The 21,641-nt window shown below is 39.3% G+C and overlaps 1 protein-coding gene across 1 annotated transcript in view; it reads left to right on the top strand.

Annotated features, from left to right (window-relative positions):
- Positions 1-21,641, top strand: part of LOC102847907 (pyridoxal-dependent decarboxylase domain-containing protein 1-like) — a 43,439-nt gene that overhangs the window by 679 nt on the left and 21,119 nt on the right. The window contains exons 2-12 of the mRNA XM_006894499.1: positions 4,776-4,845; positions 5,771-5,836; positions 10,704-10,784; positions 12,434-12,580; positions 13,072-13,261; positions 14,815-14,883; positions 15,715-15,793; positions 17,474-17,558; positions 18,473-18,521; positions 18,663-18,764; positions 20,850-20,975. Of these exons, the coding sequence (XP_006894561.1) occupies positions 4,776-4,845; positions 5,771-5,836; positions 10,704-10,784; positions 12,434-12,580; positions 13,072-13,261; positions 14,815-14,883; positions 15,715-15,793; positions 17,474-17,558; positions 18,473-18,521; positions 18,663-18,764; positions 20,850-20,975 (1,064 nt within the window). The remainder of the gene's footprint in view (positions 1-4,775; positions 4,846-5,770; positions 5,837-10,703; positions 10,785-12,433; positions 12,581-13,071; positions 13,262-14,814; positions 14,884-15,714; positions 15,794-17,473; positions 17,559-18,472; positions 18,522-18,662; positions 18,765-20,849; positions 20,976-21,641) is intronic.

Raw genomic sequence — 21,641 nt, 5'->3', positions numbered from 1 at the left:
AGGAATGACACACGTTTGCAGAGGACAGTAAGTCCCAGGTTTGTAGGTCAAACCTCAATCTAGAGGCTGCCAGGCTGACAAATCCAAGATCAGCAGGGAGTATATAACGGACCACTGACCCAAGTCCAAGGTCACATATTGACAGGAACAGATGCTGAATCCTGATCAGGCAAAACACAAAAATGTTGCCATGATCTCTTTATATACTTGACACTGGCAACACTCCTGAATACTCTCCCCTTGGGGTGATTGTGACATATCACATCTCATCAAGGGGATTGGCTACATCGTAATTGCCAGGCCAGAGAGTCGTGGCTGCCTGATTGACATCACAACGACCTCTGCTCCCCTCCCCCCCCCAAAGAGAAGAGACAAGGACTGAGATGGGAAGTGTAAGCTGCTCACTCAGCGAGTGTGGCCTATGAGTGAGACCCCTGCATGAGCACATGAATCTGCTGTTCCTCCTGCCTTTCACACAGGAGGCACCTCGTCACTACACGTGATTCTAGTGCTTAAAATAGACATTTCTTATACAGAATTGCTTCTGGTTGTAAACCAACTCTCTTGTCTTGTCTTGACAGAAAAGTTTGTTCCAATTCTGTGAGTAAATCTGGCTGTGTTACACTTTTAGAGAGATGTGTTATTGTATCCAGCACACCAGAGCCTGCCGACAGAAGAGAGTGAAAGAGTGAAATTCATTTTCTTTATAAAGATTTCATGGTGTTTTGAATTTGTATCGCATAAATGACTAGAGGTAGTTGAAAGTGTTAAATACAAGGAGCAAGCAGTACTGTTTATCTCTACAGCTGACACATTGGCCTTGGCGCAGGAAAGGACACAACATGAATAGTAGACTAAGGAGGTCTGATAAACTCACAACTGTTACTTATCCCTTGTCCAGCTCATTCATAATCATCAGTTGAGTGACACTGAGCCCTTTTCGATTGCTTTCTAACCCATTCACGGGCATATCTACATTATCAGTGGAAAACAAAATCATATTGGATGTTGGGATTTTGTAATCTCCTGTGAGAGGCAGAGTGATGTAATGAGACAGCCTGGAATCAGGAGTTAGGAAACCAGGCACTCCTTTGAGTTACTGTAGATAAGACCTTGGACAGGTTACTTTACCTCTTAATTTCCTTACCTTTAAAATGTCAGGCCATGCAGAAAGTGTTTTCACATCAACTGGACATGATCTATTGTTATTGTAGGTGCCTTCCAGTCGAGTATGGCTTATAGTGACATGAACAACAGATCTGAACCCTGACCTATCCTGTGCAATCTTCATGCTTCCTGATACACAAGAGCCCATGCAGCAGTCACCATGTCAGTCCACCTTATCAAGGGTCTTTCTTTCCTTTGTCAACCCTCTACCCTTCCTAGCATCATGTCCTTCTATAAGGAATAGCCCCTCCTTGCAACATGTCCAAAGTATGTGAGGCAAAGCCTCATCATCATTCTTGCCTCTAAAGAACACTCTGGCTATACCCTTTCCTAGATAGATTTCTTCTCTTGGCCATCCATGGAATGTTCAGAGGTCTTCTCCAACACCACAGCTCAAAGGCATCAATTTTTCTCCTGTTACCCTTATTCATTGTCCAGTTCTCAGATGCATAGCAAGTGATTGAAAAGACCATGGCCAGAACCAGACACACCTTAGTCCTCAAACTGACATCATTACTCCTCAAGAATTTGGAGAGTTCCCTAACTTCAGATTTTCCCAGTGCAATGCGTCTCCTTATTTCCTTACTGCTGGTACCAAGGATTGTGGATCCAAGTAAGAAGTTGTTGACATGATAAACAAAAATTCTTAAGCACTTTGTATGATCCTGATGCATGGTGGCATTGAGAAGTGTTCCCTGGTTATATATCTCAGTGTTTTAGGATGTGTACTACCATAACGGAAAACTGTGTTCATATGTCATTGAGTTTTGTATTTGTGTATATAATAAATCATGCCTAAGTGAAAAAAAATAAAGTTAGACCAGACTTATGGATTTTCATGCTTCCCCCCAATTTCTTGGTTTTTTTTTTTCATTTAATGAAATAAATTTAAGACAAAACAAAGAAAAAAAAGCACCCTACATGAAACCCTGTCCTAAAAGAGCTGATTTGATTCATAGAGGGTGGGGAGCCAGAAGTCCTGTGAACCTAACCTTCTGGCTCAAACGTCTGTTCGCATTTGAAGAGTCTGAGCAACATGACTGAACTAGATTCCTGAAGGCCCTTCCAGGATGTAACGCTTTCCAATTCTTCTGTTAATACAGTATCCTGAGTAGAAACTCCTTTCTGTCTGAGGACTTAAGCAAAACTGACTATAAACTAGTATATTGCATGCCTATGTGTGAGATCTTATCAATGTAGGTGATAAGATAACATAAATACAGTCGCCTGCCTTCTAGAGATAGACTTGAAGAGGGAGGAGATTAACAACAAAGAAAGAAAAATGAGTATATTTGATTCCTCAAGGATTTAAAATGGTTTTTTTTATAAATTTACTTTTGTTACTTTTAAGATTATTATTATTATTATTAATAGGTAATATTAATGAAAAGTTTAGGTTGATAGCTGGGATGTTTAGCTCCTGACACCTCCAATTAATAAATCAGCTGTTTTGTATTTTAAAAAAATTATCACCAATTCATTGTTGCACATTGTCCTCCATCCCCTCCACAGTTCACTTAAAAAGAAATTAATTGTTGCACAGTTTCCTCCCTCTCCATTACTCCTCCCCAGTCCACTTTGCAATGAACCTCTTATTCTGACTGTTGTCACACAAATAATGCTTAATCGTAAATTCCTTTTAAACAATTTTTTCCTTCATCTGTTCTAATGCAGTGTTCATTATTTATCCCCTCTTTTCTTAGTTTCCCTCCTACTCCCATGGCAGTCCTGTTTTATAACAATGGTCTTATGCAGTATTTGTCCTTTTGTGACTGAGGTATTTCACTTACTGTAATGTCCTCCTGGGTCATCCATGTTGTATAATATTTTAGGAGTTTCTTGTTTTTCAGTGCTGTATAGTATTCCATTGTGTGAATATACTATACTTTTCCTATCCATTCATTTGTTGATGGGCACTTGGGTAACTTCCATATCTTTGCTATTGTGAATAATGTGGCAATAAACATGGCTGTTCATTTATCTGTCTGGGTAGCAGCTCTGGTTTCTTTAGTGTATATTCCTAGTAGTAGAATTGCTGGGTCAAATGGTATTTCTATTTCCAACTTTTTGAGACTGCTCCATACCACCTTCCATAGTGGTTGCACCATTTTACACTCCCACCAGCAGTGAATAACGGTTCTAATCTCGCCACAACCTTACCAGCATTTGTTGTTTGCTGTTCTGTTGAATTTTGGTATAGTTGTTTTAAATCAGCTGTTTTAGAAGAGAGTTGCATCTAGGAATTTTGTTTATTTGTTTGTTTGTTTGGCTTTAAACACATTTCATTTTTATTCCTTTAGTGATTTTTTTTTAAATAGGAGATTACATATGGTTTGTCGTTGTTGTCGTTATGTACCATTGAATTGGAACCAACTCATTGCTGACCCTCCAGTAAGTTTTCAGAGGCAGTAAATCTCGCAGGAGACTGCCTATCTTTCTCCTGCGGAGCAGCTGGAACCTTTGGGTTGGCAGACTAATTCCTTACCACTAAGGCACTAGAGCTCCCTGTAAGAAGGTGATTTTAAAACACAGAAATGCATTTTCTCACAGTTCTGGAGGCTAAAAAGTACAGGTACAAACCAAACTGAGCCCTGTTGACTTCTTCCATTTTGCTGTCGTCAGACATTGTTTGGTGAACCGTATGTGGCATCTGTGTATGCATGTGTGTCTTACCTGCCATAACCCAGCAGTGATTTAGAACCTGCCCTATTCAGGTATGATCTAGGTAACATAACAGAAAGGCCCCTTTTCTGAATAGGATTACATCCACAGACTGCAGGGGTAGGGATTCCAACACAGATTTTGAAGGAAAATAGTTCAGTATACTGTGTAAGGTAACGTACACGTTTCAGGTATAGCTGTCATTTTTAAAAGGTTATTTGTCAGCCTGCCATAACAGGTGAAACAAACAGTGTACTATACAGGCTTTTCTGAACCTTGCTTCTAGTAATGAAGAAATGGAATAACCTGTGCGTTGATTAATCAGAGCTTGCTTAAAAACAAAGCTACATCACTTTGTACATCACTCTTCGTCATTTTTCTGTACTGAGTTGAACTGGGTTTTCTCTGATGCTGAACCTTGTGCTATTGGGGTGTCAAATACCATAATGGTCCCCCAGTGTGGACAGTATTTGATGGAACACCCAGCTGTAAAACAGGTGTAGAAGCAGGTGTGGCATCCACTTTCCAAACCATGCCTATGGAAACTCTTATGAACTTGGAGAAGCTACAATAGTTACGGAAAGGCATTAGGTCTTTTGTTCATAGAGTCGCTATGAGCCATATTCAACTCGATGGCAATCAACAGCAGCCTCATCCATAGGCTAGAATAAGACGTAAAGAAGAATGAAGTGTATACACTGACATGGACCCATATTCAGTGTAGAGTACCAATCGAGTAAGTTGCAGAGGTGCCTGTAAATATGAAAATCTGGAAGGATACATGTTACTGAAGTGTGAGTCCTCTGTGAAGGGGCTGTGGAAGGCTTTTTAAATCGTGGTTTTTGTAATCTTGAAAGCTTTTAGTATCAAACATACACTGTTTAAGAAATCTAGAAGAAGGTGGAGGATTTTAATATTTCTTTTTTATGTGTGTATTTTCTAGATAGTAGACCCTACGTTAGCTGAAATGGGGAAGAACTTGAAGGAGGCGATGAAGATACTGGAGGACAGTGAGAGGTGAGCATGCCAGCAGAAGTGACCCTGTGAAACGTGTTCAACCTGTCCTGGAACAGGAAGCGCTGGCCGCCACCTGTAATGATACCTCTCGGTTTGGTTTCACAGTATCACGCTTTGCTCCTGGCCCACTTTAAAATTGTTGTTTGTCTCAGAAGGTGCTTTATAATTAAAGAGTTTTGAAACAAAAGGAAAGGATTTATTTCAGTCTGCCTATTGGGCATTTCATTTACTTAATATTGAATCTATAAATACTTCTTTTAAATTTCTTTTTATTCATTGTTACACATTTTCTCCCCCACCCCCACTTTCCCTCCTACAGCCCAGCGTGCAGTGCACCCCTTGTTCCAGATTGTTTTCATACATGTAATGCATAATCATACATTCCTTTTGGACACTTCTTCCCCTCATCTGTTCTAAAGCAGTGTTCATTATCTAGCCACTCTTTCCTCATTCCCTCCCCAACCCTATAAATACTTTTGATTGTATATTCAGGTCATGTGGTGCATTATCTAATTTAAAAAAGGCCTGCATCATTGTGTGTGTGTTTGTGGGGTGTGTGTGATTTCTTTTTCCTGAAATTCAAAACTATCTGGGCTGCTTGGAAGTTGGTAGTTTTGGGGACGGGAAATGGGTTTTGGGTCCTGAGTGAGTCACTAAAAAATTATTGAAGGGAGCTTTGGTGGCCTAGAGTCAAGAAGCTGATGCTGCAATCCCGAAGGCATGTGGTGTGAATCCACCAGTGCTCCGCTGGAGAAGGAGTTCCAGTCTCCTCCGGTACCAGTTGGATCTGACCTGATGGTATACAATAAGGGGGGGAAAAAGATTCTTGGTGGCAGTATTCTTGCATACTTGTATGCCCAGATGTTTTAAACTAAAAACGCAACTATTCATTTTATCATATCAAATTTCTGTTTCTTTCTGTTAGGAGAACAGAGGAGGAAAATGAAAAGCAGCCTGAATCAGATGACATCCCAGGACCACTCCAGGGCAGGTAAGTGACAGTGAGAAGAAGTCTGTAGCTTGGGTGTAAGTCAGAGTTTGCTATCATGGTTTCATCATTTTCAGTTAACACAAAGCATCTTTCAGTAGAGTCCTGTGCAGGGTAATAGGTGAACCCTGGAAGGCCGCCGGCTGACTGGCGCTCATGCTGAGCCTGCCACCCCCTCCTCCTTGGGCTGTTTACAGCAATCTTCATGACTCTAAAGCTCTGTCTGGGGGGAAAAAGACTCTTGAGTTTTTGGTTATCGCTGGCATAGTACATTCATGAAACCTGTAATCAATTTGGTAGACGGAGCTTTCTTGTAAAACATACTCTAATTTGATAAGATTTCTCATTTTTATAATGTAGTAGATATAAGGCAAATGTCACCATTAATCACATTATTGGCAAAGTGATTTATGTTTCCGCACTGGAAGCAAATCTGTCAAGTCCTGTGGTTTGAGCTAGCAGGGAAGAGATTAGGAAAAGATGAGCAGCTCTCTGACTACCATTTTCACAGGATGTTAGCACTCACTGTGTAATTAAAGCATCAGCCCAGCTTCCCGCAAGTAGCTTTTTACTTAAAACTAATCAGGAAGCTGCACCTAGGTAAATAGTACTTTCCGAAATTGTCATTTGACCTGAATATAAATAATGTACAGGTCACAAAGGATAAGTAGAGAGGAAGGACCACAGTGTGCTAACAGATGTCAAATCTGATGACACACCCAGTTACTAGTAGTTTTAAATATTGCAATATGAATGGTACTGACAGAAGCTCCAGAGTTAAGCTTAGGTGTGAAGTGCTTCCTACAACAAGATCCTTTTAAATCTTCTCATTCCAGACTTATTAATGGGAGCTCTTAGTGGTAAGGAGCTGTGCTGTCAACCCAAACGTACGTGATTCGAATCCACCAGCTGCCCCGCTGGAAAAGGATGAGCAGTCTCTTCTAATGCGATTCACTTCCCCTGAAAACCTGCTGGAGGGTCAGCTATGAGTTTGTTCCAACTTGATGGTGCACTACAATGGAAGGAATAAAAAGGCTGGAGGCTTATTAATTTCCACAGAAGTTTCTCTAGAAAAAATACTTGCTAGAACATTGGTAATTCAGAGTGACAGGCATTAAATTAAAGCCACCAGCTAGGAGTGTTCACACTTAGGAATACTAATTTTTTTAAACCCTCAAGCCCATTGCCATTGAGTCAGAACTGCCTCATAGCTGACCTTCCTGAGGGTTTTCCAAGTTGATAACTCGCACGGATGAGGCTGCCCATCTTTCTCCTGTGGAGCTGCTGGTGGCTTTGAACCACCATTGAGGTACCACAACTCCTTATGGCCAGCACCACCAGAGAATAATAATAACAACAACAATAATAATATTGGGGGTTTTTATTTTTCTGTACTATTGAGTCGGAACTGACCCATAACTGACCCTCCAGGCAGGTTTTCAGAGGCAGTTTAATCGCACGAGAGGAGATTGTCCATCCTTCTCCCGCAGATCAGCTCGTGGCCTCGAATCACATGCCTTCAGGATTAATTAGTCATGTACCAGGCAGATAGGATTTTAATTGGTTTTACATGTATTCTCATAGTAATGCTATAATGTCTCAGAAGTCTTAAGGACTTTAAACCGGCTTGTTCAGGGTCACCTGGCAAGGGCCCCAGTTTGTCCTGATCCCCACATAGTGCCCTGAACGGGAAAGCAGGTGTTTTGGGATTGTTTGAACAGTGTCTGTTTGAAACAAGGACCTTTGAAATTGCGCTGTTGTTGAGTACTAGTGAGTTGGAACCAGCTCATAGCTGGCCCTGCAGCAGATTTTCAGAAGGAAGTAGCTCAGCCTTCTCCCGTGGGAGATATTTACTGTGTTACACGTTGCCTTGCCATTACTTGCTTGCTTTCGCTATTCATATATTCATAGTTTTCTCATAATTTTTCACCTTTTATAAGTGAGCACAAATTAGCATTTTGGATTTAAAAAAATTTCTATTCTAAGCAAATCTCAAATTTCCTGCATGGAGGGTGAAGAGGTAGTAATAAATGATCCTTGCATTACATGTTTTAAGGTTGTTAATCTAAACAGACAAGATCCCTATGTCTAGTAAACTGGATATACTAACAGTATTGCAGTGTCGGGGGTTTTTCCTGACTTAGAAAAAAAATTTAATCAAATGAAAATCTCAATGCTTTTATGGTGGCATGTTTCTGGCATTTTTTTAAAATAAAATTTTATTTCAGTTGTTTTTGGTTTTTTTTTTTGTGTGTGTGTGTGTGTGTGTGAGCATACCGTCAAATCAGATCTGACTGGTACAGGAGGAGATTGTCCCTCTTTCCCCGGCAGAGCATCTGGTGGATTCGAACCGTGCGCCTCTTGGATTGTAGTTGCAGCTCCTTACCAGTAGGCCGCCTCTTGGATTGTAGTTGCAGCTCCTTGCCAGTAGGCCACCAGAGCTCCCCCTTCAGTTGTAATTTTAATGAACATTTACAGAGAAGTATTTTCATTCATTCATTGCTGTACATTTCCCACTTCCCCCTCTCCCAGTTCACTTAAAAAAAAATCATTCATTGTTGCATAATTACCTACCTCCCCTGCCTCTCCAGTCCTCTTTACAGTGATACATCTCTTCTTCTGGGCTGTTGCTGGACTTAAAATACCTAATCATATATTCATTTTAGGCAGTTCTTTCATCTGTTCCAATGCAGTGGTTTATCCACTCTTATCCTGATAATGTAGAAAAATACAATTAAAACAAAATTTGCCACTTTAACCATTTTAAGTGTAAAGTTCAGTCCCATTAATTACATTCATAGTGTTATGCAATGGTCACCCCTCTATCTCCAAAACCTTATTACCCTAAACAGAAACTCTGTACCCATTAAGCAACAACTGTTTCTTTCTCTCTCCCCCAACAACCTGGTAACCTGTCATCCACTGTGTTTCTGTTAATTTGCCTTTTGTAGTTTTTTCATGTAACTGAGATCATATGACATAGTCTTTTGTCTGACTTAGTTCACTCAGGAGAATGTTTTCAAGGTTCCCCTGTTTTGTAGTGTGCGTTGAAACACTCGTTCCTTTGGATGATGGATTACTGTTCCGTTGTGTGTGTAGCCACATTTTGTTTATCCATTCATCCACTGATGGGCACCTGGATTGTTTTGACCTTTTGGCTGTTACAAATAGTGGAGCATTCTAGTTGCTTCTGTGACGCTCCAGCATCTTATAAAGGCATTTAGCCCTCATAGCATGCTTACTAAATATTTTTCTCTGTTGTCCTCAGATCAATAGGTGTAGACAGATTGACAGAATAATGCTGATGAAACTTTAATGATCAAACTGATATTAAGACAGAATGTGTAATAGTTAGTATTCTCTTCTAAATTCAGTTCATAATTTGAGAATTGTTTTTAAAAAGATGTAAGCCATACCTCCAAACACATTTTCCCAGAACAACTGTGAGATAACATCTCACCCCAGTAAGAACAACAAAATTCAGCAGAGCAGCAAACAACCAATGCTGGTGAGGTTGCACAGAGACTGGAACCCTTACTTCTAGTGGGAGTGTAAAATGGTGCAACCACCATGGAAGGCAGTATGGCACTTTCTCAAAAAGTTGGAAATAGAAGCACCATTTGACCCAGCAATTCCACTACTGGGAATATACCCCAGAGAAACCGTAACTACCACCCAAGCAGATATATCCTCACTCATCTTTATTGTGGCTTTGTTCACAATAGCAAAGAGTTGGAAACAACCCAGTTGCCCATCAACAAATGATTGGATAGAGAAGCTTTGGTATATTCACATAATGGAATACTAAGCTGCATTGAAAAACAAAGAACTCATGAAATAGTATAAAAATGGGTGACCCGATGTGGGGAAAAAAAAAAAGAAAGAAAAAAGAAGGAAAAAGAAGAAAAAAAGAAAAAAAAAATGGGTGACCCTGGAGGACATTATGTTGAGTGACATATCTCAATCACAAAAGGACAAATACTGAATATTGCCACTGTTATGAAACAGGACTGACATCAGGTTTGAGGGGAAATTAAGAAAATGTACACTGCATTGAAACAGATGAGGGAAAACGGTTTAAAAGGGATATATAAAAAAATAATAAAAAGGATATATGATTAGGTATTATTTGCATGGCAAGAGTCCACAATAAGAACTGCATAGAACAGAGGGCTGGGGAGTGGGTGGGTGATTGTATAACAATGAATTTTTCTTTTCTTCTCAAAGAGAAATGCGAACTAGGGGGCGAGGAGTGGGCAAGGAGGAAAATGTGCAACAATGAATGAATGGAAATCCAAGTTCTCTATAATCTTTTATTAAAATCGCAATTAAGAAACGATGAAAAGGAAAAAAACCCAAACAACCCATTTTCTCCTGTAGTTACTACAAGCTTAGCCACCAGTTGTAGTTTTATGTACAATCAAGTAGGAACCAACTTGTAGCTCACCATCTGGCAGGATTTCAGTCAGTTAATCACAGGGGAGGAGATAGGCCATCTTTCTTCCACAGAGCAGCTGGTGGATTTGAACCGCATGCCTTCAGGATTGCAGTGCAGTTTCTTTCCGCATGCCTTCAGGATTGCAATGCAGTTTCTTTCCACAAGGCCACCAGAGCTCCATTTTTACAGATACTGTGATTAGGATTTCAAAATCTATTTCTAGGGTACACAGTTCAATACATAGCAAGCATGTATTACTTTTCATAAATGAATAAATAAATTTTTTTAAAATAAATTTTTAAAACTAAAAAAAAAAAAAACAACCCAAAACAAAAAAAAACTTTGCCAAAGCTAGTGTGTCTGAGGACAAAAGTGGGAGAGTCCTAGGGGTTGTGTGCTGTTGTTCCTAACCTGTCGGCTCTTCTTCTGCAGCGGACAGGATATGGTGAGCATCCTCCAGCTGGTTCAGAATCTGATGCATGGGGATGAAGACAAGGCGCCCCCAAGTTCCCGGTAACGGAAAGGGCTGGGGATTTCTCGTTGCGGGTAGATTGGCTCTTGCCTTTTGTTAGTGTTTGCATTCTTTCAAGTTGCTCAGGCAGTCCCTGTCTCATTGAAAGTTCCATGCACGATCCCAATTACACACCTGTTTCTTATCAAAGAGATAGTTAATGGGTTTAGAGAAGTTTCATAGCATGTATTTTATATATACTTTCTTTTTAGAAACATACTATTTTACTAAAACGAAATTCCGCTGTTTTGGGTTTTATTCTTTATATATATATAATTGTTGTTTGCTGTCAAGTTGGAACCTAATGACCCATTCGTAGCTGACCCTCCAGCAGGTTTTCAGAGGCAGTTAATCTGTCAAATTGGAGCCGACTCATAGCTGATCTTCCACTGGGTTTTCAGAGGTTGTAAATCACACAGGAGGAGAGTGTCCATCCCTTGGAGCTGCTGGTTGATTCAGACTGCTAGAGGACCACCACCCCCGGGTTAGCAGCACAGCCCCCTGTGCACTAGGTCGTCAGAGCTCCCTTATATATGCATTTTACAGACACGCATATGTAACAGTGTCTGCTTCCAGCACTGTGCACATTACTCTCTACCTTGCTTTTTTCGCTTCAGTTTTGGAGTTCATTGAATTTCAGCACAAAGGAACTTCTTTCTTTTTTTGAACTTCTTTCTTTGACAGCTATTTAGGTTTTCTTTCATGAACTGTGTTTTATTTAACTATTTTTTTTAATTAAAATTTTGCTGTTGCAAACATTGTGGCAGCCAGTAACTTTGTTTATGTGTCATTTCTCGTAATGGTAGTGTGTCTGTGGGGTTAAGTCCCAGAAGTGGGCTTACTGAGTCAGATAATAAGTACATTTGTAGTTGTGGTAGAGTCCCTCCATTGGAAATCGTCCCACCAGCAATGCTTGAGAGGACTGCTGTTGTCACACCTTGCCTGCACCTTACCAAACTTAAGAATCTTTGCCCAAATGACAGATGAGAAAGAGTATTTCAGCGTAGTTTTAATTTCGTTCTTACAGAGTTGAGCTTTTTTGTGTGTATGTAATTTTTAATACCTACTTCCTTCTTTGTGAACTGTGTTCCTCTTTATCCTTTTCAGGTTTTTGCCATTTCCATGATGGTTTAGTTATTCTTCCAAAGAAAAATTAAAATTAGTTCATCCATTTTAATTATAAAATGAATAAATACTTAAAAAACAACAGCCTCTTTCTCTTTGAATTGTATGTCTTACTGTTATAAATAGCTTTTTAATGGAGGAAATTACTCTTTATCCAGTGATTCTTTAAAAATTGTTTTGTACAGTTTATCTTAGTTCTCTTTTCCATAGGTTTTAAGACTGGCCTAATTTTCTTAAAATTAGAAAAGTATCCACAGAGTAGTTTGATTGTTTATTAGGTACTCATTAACACAACAAAAAGGCGTATTTGTCTCCCAGGACTCAGATTTTAAAATCATTTCCTCCCTAAGCAGTCAGTAATCTTTATATTCGTAGAGTTTCTAAAATTATCTGAATTTCTGCTTCTGGCTTATAAAGTACATTTTAAGTCTTAACATAAATTTCTTTGCAGTTCTGAGTATCTCCCGAATAAGCATACTTTGATGGTAATATATTTTTTTTTTATCTAATGAATTTTGATTAACAGAATCCAGAATATTGGCGAGCAAGCTCACATGGCTTTGTTGGGGCATAGTCTGGGAGCTTATATTTCTACTTTACACAAAGAGAAGCTGAGAAAACTTACAACTAGGATACTTTCAGATACAACCTTATGGCTCTGCAGAATTTTCAGGTAAAGTTATTAATGGCTCAAGTTTAAACTGTCATTCTTTTTACTAGATCTGCGATATTGAAGCTTACCTCTCCATATCTCTCTGTCCTCATTTATTAAATAGTGATTGCATTGGTATAATTTTCATGGAATTGTGACAGTTTATTTAATTTGAATGCTTCAGAGCCAAAACTGCTTAAAGCTGTGCCTGTGCTGCCAAGTGCTAACTGCCTTCTAAAATAAGCAAGAACCATGTTTTCAATCCTTGGACTTGAGGGAGTCACTCTCTTACTCATTTACATCACTTCACTTGGACATAGTTCAAGTTTGTCCTTTAAAATATTTTGCTGTCCTGAGTTGGCAAACCTCTGAGAGTTTCTTGATTCTATTCCCATTGTTGATCTTAGAGGCAATTTCTAGTATTAGAAAATAATTCTTTCTGTGATTTAAAGATTTGGGTATCAAATCTGAGTTAATAAGAAATAACATTTTTGTGTGGCTTTCTCTTAAAGGTATGAAAATGGCTGTGCTTATTTCCACGAAGAAGAAAGGGAAGGACTCGTAAAGATCTGTAGGCTTGCCTTTCATTCACGATACGAAGACTTTGTAGTGGATGGATTCAATGTGTTATATAACAAAAAACCCGTTATATATCTTAGTGCTGCTGCTAGACCCGGCCTGGGCCAATACCTTTGTAATCAGGTAATGTGGAATAAGATGGATATTTTCAAGAAACAGTGTTTAAGTTTGTTCTGAAACCTGCTGTTCTTTTTCAGTGAGTAAAATGATGGTTGTTACTCTTGTTTTGTCTTTATAAAATACGCAAAGGTAGAATAATGAATTTGGAAAGAAATGATTTGTGAATAATATCTATTTTTATAAGGTTTAAAGATAACCATATTCAACATTTTATTTTAGTTCTTCCCAGAATGTGTTAAAAGGGTTTATATATGGTCTTTGTATGGTTATAGCTGCTTTTTTTAACTTTCTGTTCCTAGCAGGAGCATATTATGTTCTAACAGTTCTTAAAAATATTCTTTCAAGTTATTATATAGTAATTAATTGTTTCCACTTTGGACAATTGAAGTGTTCAATTCTTTCCTTTTCTTTGACCGGTTTCAGATAATACTGTTTGTGTAGTGTGGTTATGAACATCTTTGTTAAAAGTTATTTATGTTTAGGGTTATATTCTTAGAGGAGGTTTTCAGAGTAATCTGGAGTTACTAGATCAAAGTATACTAGTATTTTTTAAAACTCATCTTTTTTGTTGTTGTTAATTTTTATTTTATTATTACTTTTTGTGTGTGTACTGTCAAATCAGATCTGACTGGTACAGGAGGAGATTTTTCCCTCCTTCTTCAGCAGAGCATCTGGTGGATTTGAACCGTGTACCTCTGGGATTGCAGTGCAGCTTCTTGCCACTAGGCCACCAGAGCTCCCTTAAAACTCATCATTTTTAAAGTAATGTATAGTCCAGTTGAGACTCTTCTTTGAGACGAATTGTTAAGCTTCTTGACCAAAAAATTTTTTAAAATATTTTAAACCCAGCAGGAGTGAGGTCTCAGTTTGTCTTTTATAATGGTGGACAAGCCCTGAGAGGTTGTGTGGGAAAAACTCAAGAAGACTTAAATTGATTCTGAGCTGTGATCACAGGTAGCAGGAAATCATGTTTTGTGCTTAAGGGTTACAAAGTGGAGAGTTTTTAGAATACTTCTATATTGTTGTTGTTATGTGTTGTCAGAACCAACCCAGCTGACCCACTAGCAGGTTTTCAGAGCTGTAACTTACATGAGCGATTGCCCATCTCTCTCCCATGAGATGGGCTGGTTCTGACCTGTGGCTTTGAGTGAGAGGACCCATTCATCTTTCAAACCCTTCAGCTGGTATTGTTTACCAGTGACTAGAAGAATCCTGAACAACATCCCAGAATCTGCAGATTTCAGTTATTTCTCTGTTGTGCAAAGGGGTTTTGGGTGAGGTTGGTATTTTGGGGGTTTTTGATATATTTTTGACTATGTCAAAGATTCTAATTTAGAAAATTTTACATGTTCTATACCCCTTATATGCCATCATAACTCTTGACAGTTCATCTTTTTCTAAAAAAAAAAAAACCTTTTCAATGTATTTTAATGTTCATTTGTAGTATTAAATATTTGTAAGGAGTGTGATTTAAAAAAAATAATAATAATACACCTTCTCAATGAGAAAGTGGTGACAAAGATCTGTCTTGAAAATTTGCATGTTTCCCCTTGCAGCTCGGCTTGCCCTTCCCGTGCTTGTGTCGTGTGCCCTGTAACACAGTGTTTGGATCTCAACATCAGATGGTGAGGCAGCTCTTCGGCTTATAAAATAATGTGGGCTTATGTTTTATACACCGTCGTCTTATTTACTGGACATGTTTTTTCTGGTCACCAAATCCATATACTTTTATTCCTTTATTGCTTAGGCCTTGTCTTTTGAGTAATAATACCTGCTTCTGTGCTTGAAAGTCTATGAATGTTGACTGGGGGGCTGTGTGTCAGGAGTATCTGACTTTCAGAGACCCTTTTATTTACCGTGTTGCCTTTTTTTTTACTGAAATATGGCAGTCAAATGAAGCACCTGCTTATCCTCCTAAAGCTCAAACTTTTAAATGGTTTACACTGTTGCCTGGGCTTGTGACGGAAAGTTTGAAAATGAGGTTCTTCACTATAAACTTGGAATTGACTTCAATTGTGTTTTAGATATATGAGTGATAAACCTTTGTCAGAAGCAAAAGGGATAGTTTTTAGGGCTCTACATTTCATCAGAATCAAAGTTCTGATTCAGGTACATCGTTGAGTAATATTAATGATGCATTCTTGGCTATCTTTTAGGGAGCAGGCCAAAAGAATATTTTCTGTTCGTATGAATATTTAAGACTAGAGATTTTTTTAAAAATCTTTTTATATGCAGTGTTTAACTTTAGTCTGGCTTACCCAGTTTTTTCAATTAATTTTCAAGGAAAAGTATTTGATTTTCTAACATCTGTAATGTAAGAAAACAAAAATTTCCAAGCATAAGAATTGGTTTGAGGTATTGACTTGGAGAGTCATCATGTTTTAAAGATCATAGGTTTCCATTATAACTTTTATGATGGTCACCTGATGTTTTTGCGATTTTTCTTTTGGTCCCAGGATGTTGCCTTCCTGGAGAAACTGATTAAAGAGGATTTAGAAAAAGGAAGACTGCCCCTCTTGCTTGTCGCAAGTGCTGGTAAGTATCAAGAATGAAACCTTCTCATTTTAAATATTTTCATGGATTGAATTGTGTCCTTCAAAAATAAGTATTGTACATCCTGGCCCCTGTGCACATGGTGAAAGTCCCATTTGGGAAAGGATTGTCTTTGTAACTGTTAATGAGATTAGTATAGGATACATCTTAAATTAGTCTCTTTTGAGATTGGTATTAGGATTAAATAAGCTAGTGAAAGAAGCAGAGATGGGGGAGATAGATGCCAAGCCACACACAGATCTTTAAGGAACTAAAATATAATCTGAAGGAGCAGGGACTTCCCTGAGCGGACAGAGAAAGCTTTTCTCTAGAGCCAGTGCCCTGAAATTGGGCTCCTGACTTCTTAAATTGTAAGAAAATAAATTTGTGTGTATTAAAGACATCTATTTATGATATTTCTGTTAGAGTAGCACTGAGTAACAAAGATCTGTAAGAGGGAAAGCCAGACCCTTAGTATTAAAAAGACTAGCTCTTAAGAAATATGTGTATATACATGCCTTATGTTTAAAGTTGTCTGAGCAAGCATTAAGGTTCCCTAGAAACACAGTAGCCTAGTGGTAAGAAGCTGTACTGCAAACCCAAAGGCACGTGGTTCAAATCCACAAGCTGCTCTGCCAAAGAAGGATGGGCAGTCTCCTCCCATGTGATGGACAGCCTCTGAAAACCTGCGAGAGAGCTAGTGAGGAGTAGAGCCCAACTGGAAAGGAGATTTGAGGGCAGTAGTCACCAGCACAGCACTTTATATCTTGTGCAAATCATATGAGACCACCCACCGATGAGTGTAATTTGAGATAGACTTAATGTGAGAGGGACTGAGAGTTTCCAGTCATTTTCTGGTATTTACTCCTCCCCAGTAGTTGTGTCAGTTGGTTTGTTGAGGCACTTGGTGAAGGTTTGGGAGCTCAGTAGCTGAGATTCTATGGACTGGACATTTAGAACGCAAGGAACATACCTAACTACAAGTATAAGGAGACACCATTGAAGGTGCAGCCACCAAATATGTAATGTAGACAGATTAGCAAGAGAATGTTTGAGGTGGTTAATATTGTTCAGCTCATGTCAATTCTGCTTAAAGATACAGGATGAGATGGGTTGGCACAGTGACTGTAATAGTGGACTTGAACATGACAGGGATTGTGAGGATGGTGTGGGATAGGGCAAGGTTGCCATCTGTTGTCCAGAGAGTTGCTGGAATCGTCATCAACTCTCTGGTCCCTAACAACAAAGAACTAATAAAGTGCAAGTGTATACTGACAAATTTACCATCTTGGCAGCAAGACTTAAAAGTATCTCAATCAACAGACCCAATAGGTGAAAAAGAAATAGATTTGATATACATACCTATGTTTAACAGGTTTTAAATAACACAGATAGCAAGCTTGGCATATATAACAGAGGGTACATACAGGTATCATAAACATGACGATAGTTGATTTTCAGTTAATCCAAAAGAAAAATGTCAGCAAAAAAGAAGTGTAATGGGGAAGGGGTGGGCAGGGAGGAAAGTGTGCAACAATGAATGAATGGAAGTCCAAAGTCTGTAAACTTTCATTAAAATAAAAAATTTTAAAAAAAGAAGTGTAACAAGTTATTTCTGTCATAGTGATAAGGGTAAAAGCTCTTATCCCGACATACCTGTTTGGTTTATTTGCTCTGTCCTAGGAACTGCAGCAGTTGGGCACACAGATAAGATTGGGCGTTTGAAAGAACTCTGTGAGCAGTACGGCCTGTGGCTTCATGTGGACGGGTAAGTAGTTGGGAAGTTTGGCTCTGTCTTGGGTGTGCACACGGCCCTCATGGCTGGTGGGTGTCTGACCTCTCATTTTGTGGTAATACGTATCACTGAGGGCTCTTTTGATTGCAGATAACAAAATAGCCAAAATTGGTGTGAACAAAAGGAGGTGATTGGGGTGGGGGGTAACTAGAAACTCCAGTGTTTAGATTGGCTGTGGCCACCCAGTCTCTCTCCCTTTTTTCTCTCTCTCCATCACTTGGCTCCGTTTCTTCTTTGTTTCCTGCACTTACAACCAGACTTTCCTGTCAATGCGTGCAAAGTAACTGTAGCAGCTCCAGGCTTTTTTCTAGACTCATACTCAGGGGCCCAGAAGTCTCAACAAGTTGTTTCCTACTGAATAAGGACTGGGTCAAGGAAATGTCATCTCCACGAATCTTCATAGTTTAGATCATTTGTCCATTCTGGAACAGGTGATAGTGTCTCCTGTGCCCAACGCTCATGGTCTCAGGATAGAGGAAATTGGGGTGGTTTCCCAGAAGGCAGTTGGCACTGTTAAAAGATGTGAGGAGAGGACACAGGTTAGCCCATAATATAGTCTACATCCACAGCATCGTGCAAGGTATGATCCTTTGAAAAAAAACAACAAAAAAACTATCTATCTGGAGAAGACTGGAAGCTGTACAACCATTATATGAAATAAATAGGAGACATCCTTTGAAACACATATAGGTTAAAATAGAGTTTCAAGGATTTCCTGAAATTTGTATAAACCCTATTTTGTTACTGTTCTAAACTTTCATAACACACCTGGAAGGCATTTAAATGTCAGCTTGTAACAGCCCAGCCATTTAAAAACAAAACAAACAAACTTGGTGAATAAGCAACAGTGAGTAATTTCTTCTCAGACTGGTGTTTTTTTCTTTCAGTGTGAATCTGGCAACATTGGCTCTAAGCTCTGCCTCGTCCTCAGTGCTGGTAGGTTGTTGATATAAACCAATATAAATGTTGGTATTTGTAAGGAGTCTTTGAACTCATGCAGACGCTGATGGCTTTTTACTGTTGAATGCTATGTGATCTCTCTCATGATTTAACAGAACATGGTTCTCCTTTTGGCAGGCTGCGACCAAATGTGACAGCATGACGCTCACTCCTGGCCCCTGGCTGGGTTTGCCAGCTGTGCCTGCAGTGACCCTCTACAAGCATGATGATCCCGCCCTGGTAAGCCTGCTCTCGCCAGGGTTGATGGGGTGGCAAATAACCGTACTGTGTTTGAAGGGGAAATACAGAAAAGCTGAGGAAGAAGTGAACATTGTCCTTCTTTCCTCTTTATTTACTCTTTGTTACGTGTCTGTGGCTCCTTCTAGTCATTCTGAGAAAATTGCTAACTTAAGTAAAGTTATACTGTCTCCTTTTTCTGCTTGGTCTCATTTTTCTCCCAGGTGTGTGAATAATTTTCATAATTCTTTTTATACTTTATTAATTTAAAACCCATTATGTATTCAAATTCATTAATAAAGGGGATAAGAAAGGATACAGAAGTGTTTACTCTCTTGCCATTATTCAGATAGGAAAGAGGACTTCTTCGTGTGAAATTCTTAGGGAAGTTGTCCATTTCCATGTTCCCTGTGTCTATTTTTTGGTGCCGAAACCCAGGAATGAACCACCCTGTGTCTATTTCTACAGGAGACCTTGAGCCCAACTTATTCCATAAAAGTAGAGATAATCTTGTAAGCAACAATTTGGCTTTGAGTAATAATAAAATTACCATAGTCTTTAGGACATAATTAAAGGTGTTCTGGTGGTGTGGTCCATGGTATGTTGCACTAATAATCAAAAGGCTGAACATCTATGCAGATTTTAATCTACCAGTGACTTTTCAGGGGACAGACAGGCAGTCTACTCTTCTTAGTTATATTTTTGGTTAAAGTTTACAAAGCAAGTTAGGTTCCATTTTGACAGTTTCCACATAAATTGTTCATTGACATTTGTTATATTTATCACAATATTTGTTCCTTTGGCCACACTCTTGTTTCTCGACCCTTTTATCTTTTCAGTTTATTATTTTTAAGTAGTTGTTGGCTTCTTGGCCTTCTGCTTGATATGAGGTTTTTCATTTTTTAAGTAAGACACTGCTCTTATAAATGCTGTCCTTTATTTTGTATACTCCTCCGCTATTTCCCTAAAGGGTGACAGCAGAATCGTTTTAGTTCAAGGTTTAAATGTTGTCTCAGGATGGTCCTTTCAGGGAGTCCCTTGGCCCTAGCTGGTCCAGTTAGTCTGCCCTCAATGTAATAGCACTCTGCGGCTTCCTCCCTAGGTCTCCCTTCTCCGTTCATCCTTCCTTCTTGCCCCTTCCAGAACTTTGCTTTTGGCAAATGTTGCCCTTTGGGTTTTGTGTGGTTGGCTGTTTGGGGTACATGCCTATCTACTATTGCTATTCACTTTATAGATCTGTTTTTTCACTAAAAGGTAATCTCTGGGTGGTGGGTTTGGTTCCAGACTTGAAGGATGTCTAAAGGCCACAGTTTCAGGGATTCCACCAGTCTCTGTCAGAGCAGTTAAGTCTTTTTATGATTGATTTATTTCACTTAGCGTATATGAGGGGTTTTGTGGATTCTTCGTTATTCTTTAATGTTGTGTACTACTCCACTGTGTGTGTGCACCATAGTTTATCCATTCCTCAAATAATGGGCACGTAAGTTGTTTCCATTGATGCCTCTGTTGTGAATAGCACTATGATGAGCAGGGGTGTGCATATATCTCTTTGTGTCCTGGCTTTTATTTCTCTAGGATATATATATAATAGTGAGATTCCCAGATCATATGGCATTTCTTTTTCCAACTTTGTAAGGAAAACATACCGCTTCCACAGTGGCTGTACATTTCATAGTTCCACTAGCCGTGGACAAGAATTCCATTCTCTCTAAACCCTTGGCAGCATTTGTTTTCTGTTTCTTGATCTTTGCTAGGAGGTTAAGCATGACCAGGTATTTAAGGACACTCCGTGCAACCCCGGAAGGGGCTGCCTCATCAATGACCAGGCGCTTCAGCCTGGAGCTGTGACTGGTCTGGGTTCTCACCCTGGCTTTGCCTGTCCTTCTTAGCTGTAAGCCCTTGGACAAAAAGAGGTTTCTGAGATAAGTCGCCTAGAACTTGACCTCTTAGAGTTATTTGATCCAATGAATAGTGCAAAGTGACTTTTATAGTATCGGTCATGTCCTCGTTGTGTGCTAATGGTAACTCATTAGTTCTGGTGCCTGCTTTCACTGGTTATGACTAATAAGCCCATTGTGGTTTTTTCAGACTTTAGTTGCTGGTCTTACATCAAACAAGCCATCAGATAAACTCCGTGCCCTGCCGCTGTGGTTATCGCTACAGTACTTGGGTCTCGATGGGATTGTAGAAAGAATAAAGCATGCCTGCCAACTGGTGAGTAGAAACCTGAAAGTTTAAATGAATCATAAGTATTCTGCAACAAAAACCAGAAGCCAAAAAGTACTTTGATTTCCGTACACACACATCACCTTCCAGTAGTCTCATTTGTCTGGGTTAATCCTCCCATCAGGAAGCAGATTGGTGCCCTATGTGTGTAAGTGTTGTGTAAGTGTCTGGATTGCATTTCTAGGGAACTGCTGGGATTGTCTCGGGATTTGTGTCCGGAATAGAATCAGGCTGAAATGAAAAGCATTCTAAGGTGTGGGCAGAAGTCACAAGCTGACTGCCAAGAAGCGGAGAAAGGTAGAAAAAGGGAGTAAATGTCCCATGTCACAGACTTCCTCATGATCATGGGGGTTAGATTTGTTTATTGATTGCATGTATAACCTTATCCTCAGTGGCTTGAGTTCTTACGTTGAAGGCTCTAAGGACATTTATAATCCTCTGTCCATTAATTTGAGGAGTGTTAATTGTGGAAAATACATTGTATTCTGGCCGTAGGAAAGAAAGCACGTGTATGTGTGTGTGTGTGTGTGTGTGTGTGTGTGTGTGTGTGTGTGTGTGTGTGTGTAGATAAAAGCAGCTTGAGCTCTAAGCCCTGTTAAGCTTAAAAGCCTGGTTTTATCTCTTTGTATCTCTGTTTTCTTATCTATAAAATGA

Source organism: Elephantulus edwardii, unplaced genomic scaffold, assembly GCF_000299155.1.
Source record: "Elephantulus edwardii isolate Elephantulus edwardi_28Jun2011 unplaced genomic scaffold, EleEdw1.0 scaffold00145, whole genome shotgun sequence".
NCBI classification, from domain to species: Eukaryota; Metazoa; Chordata; class Mammalia; order Macroscelidea; family Macroscelididae; genus Elephantulus; species Elephantulus edwardii.
The sequence above is the reverse complement of the archived record's forward strand: the minus strand, read 5'-3'. Positions and strand labels throughout refer to the sequence as shown.